General features: G+C 27.6%; 1 protein-coding gene across 1 annotated transcript; it reads left to right on the top strand.

The window, feature by feature from the left end:
• Positions 1-389: 389 nt before the first annotated feature.
• Positions 390-5690, top strand: LOC115241039 (serine protease inhibitor 27A-like). The gene is made up of 8 exons (XM_029816550.1): positions 390-650; positions 1879-2057; positions 2252-2434; positions 2560-2773; positions 3066-3283; positions 3350-3535; positions 3753-3903; positions 4325-5690. The coding sequence occupies exons 1-8, from the start codon at positions 635-637 to the stop codon at positions 4546-4548; spliced, it is 1371 nt and encodes a 456-aa protein (XP_029672410.1). The 5' UTR covers positions 390-634; the 3' UTR covers positions 4549-5690.
• Positions 5691-6973: the final 1283 nt, after the last annotated feature.

The raw sequence follows: 6973 nt of genomic DNA on the forward strand, positions 1-6973 counted from the left end.
AATTTATAATAAAATTTTTATTATAATTATTTATATTATAAAATAAATTATATTGTCAATAATTTATTATAAATAAATTATTGTTTTCATTCATTTATTTATTTACAACGAGAAATGATTATTCGAGTTTTGAAAATATATTCAGTTATATTCTACTCTTGTGATTGAGACTATATTTTTATTACAATAATCTCTCTTTTGATTTATTTAATAGTTTTAAAAGAATTTTCATTTTAATGATATGCAAGTATAAAATTTCCCGCGCAAAGTCATCTCCTACCCGTACATGATTCTGTAAAAAATTTATATATATGCAAAACGTTATCGATAGTGTAATCTTACGATTGAACACGTACAAAATTGTTCACTCTTGAGTCATGTTCGCCGCTGTTTCCTTCTCCTGCCAGAGATCTTTCCGCGCCTCTCCGTACTTACCACTACTCTTTCTCGCGGATGGGCTCTATAATACGCCGGATCGTCAGGCGCTGACCGGTTTTAATCTTTATCGTACACTAGTCACATAGCAAGCGCGTCAGTTCGACTATCGTGAGTGTGAAAGGCTGAAAATCACGCAAATTTATAAAGTCCTGTACAAAGTTAACAAATTCTGATAGTACGCAGCAATTCATCAATCATGCGGTTCAAATTGGGTAAATAATATTTTTCTTTCTAAACTTTTTCAAGTTTTAAAGATAATAATAAAATAACAAAATCGAAACATAGATACAACTACTAAAACTATATTTTTTAAGTATATTTTAATTATTTTTTTAAGTATTATAAAACTATATTTTTAAGTAATTTAATTAAACATTTCTTTTTTAATGTCATTGACAAATATAAATGTTCCAAGTATATGATAAAATGATTCTAATTTGTTACTAAATTTGTATCAAAACATTTTAAATTCTCTTAAATCTGCAGAAAAATGTGAAAATAAAGAACAGAGGTTAACGATGAAACTGGATTGAAGGTCAATGTTGAAATCTTCGAAATTTTTTCTTTTCTTGTAGACTATAAAAAGTTCAAGATCCTGTTTGTCGAGTAAGGTTGCTGACCGGCAACAAAATCGTGATTTGTTCGAGATTTCTGTTCGGATTATATCTATGTGGTCACTATTATCGAATTATGCTGTCCGGAAATGTTGTTAGAATTATGTATTGTGAATTATACAAAAGACTTTTGAAACAGGAAATTTATTATTAGATACATAAATGTAGAAAACTCTTGGAAACAACGTATTATTTCATTTATTCAAACGTTTGTATTAGAGGATTATTAATGAAAAAAAATTATATCACTGTATAATAAATAATTTAGTATGAAAAAAAATTTCTTTAGAGTCATCTTTTTAAAGACAACATAAAATATAATTATTTGTTCTATATAAAACTCTATTGCCATTTATATATTTATCTTCAATTATAAATTTATTAACTAATTGTTTGATATCTTAATAAAGATTTAATAGTGTCGTTATCTCTTTTTCTTTTATCTGTTTTTACCTTTTAAAATAATTTTCAATTTTTCTTAAAGTATATTGGTCACGTTAAATATTAAAATTATATGTATATATAATATTTTATTAAAGTTTACGCTTGCAATTAATTGAAAAATAATCACGCTTTATTATTTTATTTACACTGATATACATCAAAATTTCTTCATTTTCGAGGATTCATAATAGAAATATAATAAGAAACATAATAGAAATGTGATTGCCTTAATTTTGTTAAGCAAAAAACTTCAAATTAAAAGAGAAAATAATTTACGAATGAATAATTTATAAATAATATTTGTGATTGCGTGTATGTATATATTCTGATACATTTTCTCTTCTGAGGATGTACATAAATAAAAAAAAAAATTTAATTACAGGATATCTACTGTGCCTCTCAATCATAGTAATTTTTATGAAAAGATGTGTGTGCGTCGTGGCGCCAAATCTTACACAGACAAACATTTCTTCACAAATTACTCCCCAAACTGAAGATGACGAAGATTTCGTACCCTATCATGGTGAACGCTTCACTATCTTCGATTGGATGTTGTTCAGGGTATTTAAAGACTCGTATTGTCTCTTAAAAATTTATTAGTGACAATTATCTAATTTAAATATCTAAAAAATAAGACGGAAAACATGTAAAAGGAATCTTTTAACATTCTTTAGAGCTCTTTCAGATACTTTTTAAATTTTTATTTTGCCTGACTGAATATTGTTGCTGACACTCTGCCTTTAACATTTTTTTAGAATATGGCCAAGGCGAATGCAGGGAATCTATTACTGTCACCAATATCCATAAAATTAGCATTAGTGCTTCTTTTTGAAGGAGCTCAAGATCAAACTGCACGTGAACTTGCAGAAGTCATGCAACTTCCGCTTACTGTGCCGGCCACTCGAGAAAAATTTAACAATATCTTAAAATCTCTGCAAGTAATTAATTTATAAATATATACAAATATTCTCATATTATTTTTTTTTTCAAAAGATTTTATGTATAGAATATATATATATGTATACTATATATATATAAAGTTACATGCTATTTTTATTGACAGGATCCGTCTTCTGCGTATACTTTAAATATCGGATCGCGTATTTACATCGATGATAATGTGCTGACCAGACAACGCTACGCAGCGACAGTAAAAACCTTTTACAATACTGATGTGATCAACACCAATTTATCCGACACGCATGCAATTGCGACTAAAGTTAATTCTTGGGTCAGTAATATTACGAATGGATATATTGAAAAAATGATAGATGACGGTAGGTTTGCTTGAAGTTATCTTGATTTAACTAACTAATGTTTTATGTCCCAAGGTTGATGATATAATCTATGAAACATATAAAAATGCGTCATATTCTTCAGTTAAAGAGTTTTCTATGATTAATATTTCATAATTTGACATATAATTGTACAAATGTAATATATAAGTGTACAACTTGAATTTTTGTTTAATGTTTGTAAAATAAAAAAAATGCAGTTGTATAAAATACTTCGTTATTTTGATTACTAAGGTTTATACAGCTATTTATAAATATTAATTTGATATTTCAGAACAAAGTTTGGAAAACTCGGTAATGCTGATCGTTAATGGACTATTCTTCAAAGGTGCTTGGCGTCACAAGTACTTTACGACCGAGAACACTCACTTTTCCAAATTTCACATCAACGTCAACGAGAGCGTAGATGTACCATACATGCATACCATCGGTCGATTTTATTACGCCGAATCATCAAGACTCGACGCGAAGATTCTCCGGATTCCGTACGATGTATGTGACAGCCTGTATAACTTTATCAAAGATAATCATAGAAATAATGAGGATAAAATTTTTCAGGGCTCTAAATTTGCCATGTATATTGTACTGCCGCGCATGTTGACCGGTGCGGATCATATTATCAATCAGATTAATCCATTCACACTGGCGAGCGACATGTGGACCATGCAGGAATTGCCTCTCGACGTTTATATCCCGAAATTCAAATTCGAATTCACAAGTCATTTGGAAAATGTTTTGCGCGAGGTAATTTATTTATGTTTCTATATAAAAAGAACATTATATGTTACATTCAATAAAATATATTAGATATACATTCAGCAAAAATATATTAACAATTCAATGACGATTTTTGCTATGTATAAAATTTACTTTTTATACAAATTTGAATTTCTATTAAAATATGTTTATCCCTACGATATAACCGCAATGATTATTTTACATTTTTTCTTTTCTGTAACAGCTTGGTATTCGCGATATCTTCGATGACACTGCGCTATTGACAGGTATAGCAAAAACAAAACGAACTTCCAAACATTTAAAGGTGTCTGACGTGATGCATAAAACTGGAATAGAAGTAAATGAAGATGGGACAATTGCTTATGCTGCAACAGGTATGTTTTATATATAATAATATAATGAATTTTGTTGAGAAATACGAAATAAAGTAAAAGTAAACATATATATGTCAAATGTAATATTCATATAATATTTTCGTAATTTTTATCTAAATAAATTTTATATCTAATTGTGTTATTAGAATTTATCTTATCTTTTATTTTATAAAATCAGTACATAAATGTTGGTCATCTACACATTTACTATAATATAATCAAATTTATGAAAGGAAATATATACGTTTGAATCGCACTTATTTTATTTGAATATTTTAATAATAGTTTTTTTTTTTATTTCAGTTGTTTTATATATTTGATTATTTATAATATATTTGAAGCAAAAAAATTACACATTTTTATCTGCATTTAACAAGCCTTTTTCTTTCATGTTATGCTTATACTTTTTTTCTTAATACAGAGATACAGATTGGAAATAAGATAGAAGAGAGCACATTCCATGCCAATCAGCCGTTTGTGTTTTACATCGAGGACGAAACCACTGGTACCATTCTTTACATAGGTATAGTGCGGAATCCCCTGAATACATCTGGGACTACAGGGAAAATAAAGCAAGAATTTCCATCACGAGTTAATCTGAATACAACAACAGTAACTCCCACCAATCCCGGTAAACCATCATAAATATATCTATAATAATCGAAGATGTGTGGGAAAGGGTGGTGATGTCTTTTATGGTAGTAATGGCTACAACGTAATAATAGTTTTACTCTGGCGTAAAAATTTTTCTTTATGAGGTAAACTCTCTGATTGATATTTTAGCTGCGTTAAAAGTAAAACCAAAAAGTTATAAATATTAATATTTATATACTATTAATATTTAAGTTTCCTCTTTATTAACAGCGGTTTGGTGTTGAGTTGTACAGGGTATTTAGCCTTAAATTCGTATCATTTTAAAAAGCAAAAAAAGATAAAAGATAATATAGAAAATGAGCTCCTTTCTAGATTCTAGAGAGATCTTTTATCCAAAATGATACTATTTACCTAGAATGGTATTTTTATCTAATATAATATATATTGTTTCTTTGCCTTTTCAAAGATAAAACTTGAGGTAAAATACCCTGTATAGATAGAAAGGGTCTACTTTAGAAAAAGGAATTGCTAGATAAAATAATTAACATAGTATTAACACATTGCATGTATTACTCTACATATTTGTATTGTAGTATATAATTATATTTTGATAGATGTGGTACGATAAGAATCTCTGATCAAATCAGTTTTCCGGTTTAAATTCCATTTATTTAAATCCGTTAAATATATAAACTATTTTTATTCAATTCAATATAAAAAAAAAACTATATTTTTTTCTTTAGATATAGTAAAATGGAATACTTTGGATACAATCTCGCTTTAAATTGTAGCGTTATTAAATATTCTGCAGAGATTGTGTATATTTATTGTGTATATGTGACATATTATAATCGATATTACTATCATGAATAAAATCTATTCTGTTCCCAGTGTAATGCTAAGTTCTCGCATCTAAATTTCATATAAATCTATTTATTTATTTTAATACTTGATGTGCCTTTATTACGAATGCCAATGTACCAAAGATATAATTTATTTATACCAAATAGATTTATTATAGATTTTATGCAATAAAAACCTAGCATGCACATCTCACGAAGCTGAGATTATTTTGATAATCTTATAAATTTTCTTAACATTATTAATTATTAACACAATATGCTTGCAAATTTGCAGAAAATGTAGTTTCTTCATTAATGAAATAAATAAAATAAAATATGTTATTTTCAACAGCAATTTTATGTATCATTTTAGGAATGTCGGTAAACATGAAATCAAATTAAATTTTCTTAATCTAATACACACACATAAATTCAAATTTCAATCAACTAATTATTAATAAAACTAATTATTGTACTATTTATTCAAAAACTAATGGGTAATACTTTTCGTGAGTTTTTCCTGTTCCATCATCTGTTAGATATAAATGACAAAATTATCATCACGCATGACTATATGGGCTGGTGTTACATTTACCAATGTTATTGCTATAATATAATCATAATCTATTGCTCCACATTCTTATTTTTATTGTTAATATTAGGGTTCTGTAAATTGTTCGCATTCATTTTAACTGACAATTATATAATAACAACAATAAGTTCAGAGTACTAACAATTAAATAGGAAAACTGACTGATAAGAGCCAAGGCGTGGATATTGATGCGTGAATTTATTATTTTAAAATTTTAATAACGAATATGCATTAAAAATATACATTTCGAATCGTTTTTTGGTCTATCTTTAGCATGGATATAATATATCCATTCATCATGTCAGGTCATTATTATATTGTAAATTACCGACAGGTATGCATGTGGCGATGGCGTTTGGACGTTATCCATTAATTTGTGCAGATTCTTACGCGGGTTTTAGTGAGCCTTCCTTTCTGATTATTAATTTTAATTGGAAATTGGACTGCAACAATAAATATTGTGTATGTCACAGTTTCAAATTCTTGAATTTGTTAATAAAGTTTAACAATAAATAAGTTCGCACACCGATACCAAATAAAAAAATTTAAGAAAGGATTCGCTCGTACTCCATTTTCTGCGCCTTGGCTATCATTAGCTATTTTTCTTTTATTCGTTTTTAAATTAAGAATATATTAATATAAGAAAAAATTAATTAGCAAGCAATCGGAATTACTACATTTATTAATTATGAAGAAATGCATCGCGGTGTAAAATATTTAAAGAAATTATATAATTAAAATGCAATTCAAAGCATTTTAAAAATGTTTTATAAATGTAAAATTTTTTAATGTTTCGTAAATACAGAATTTCAAAAAGTTTCTCACATGAAGGCAAAAGAGAAATTGAAAACGAAAAGCGAAGACGAGCAAAAGAATGTAAATTTAAAGTTATGGTTTATTACTGATGTTAGGTAACGAGAGTTTTATGGAACTTCCCGTTCAAGCTGTCCTATGTCAATCAGACATTCTATTCAAATCTCCAAGTACCCTGTAAAACGGGATAGACAACTGAATGGAAACGGCGAGCAATTAAGACGGGATA

The sequence above is a fragment of the Formica exsecta genome, unplaced genomic scaffold (genome assembly GCF_003651465.1).
Source record: "Formica exsecta isolate Colony F162 unplaced genomic scaffold, ASM365146v1 scaffold465, whole genome shotgun sequence".
In the NCBI taxonomy this organism is placed as follows: domain Eukaryota; kingdom Metazoa; phylum Arthropoda; class Insecta; order Hymenoptera; family Formicidae; genus Formica; species Formica exsecta.

Bases quoted from the DNA above. Each gene is read 5' to 3' on its own strand.
- LOC115241039 (XM_029816550.1), top strand. The intron at 2,774-3,065 runs GTAGGTTTGCTT...TTGATATTTCAG, and splicing joins TGAAAAAATGATAGATGACG to AACAAAGTTTGGAAAACTCG. The intron at 3,284-3,349 runs GTATGTGACAGC...AAAATTTTTCAG, and splicing joins TTCTCCGGATTCCGTACGAT to GGCTCTAAATTTGCCATGTA.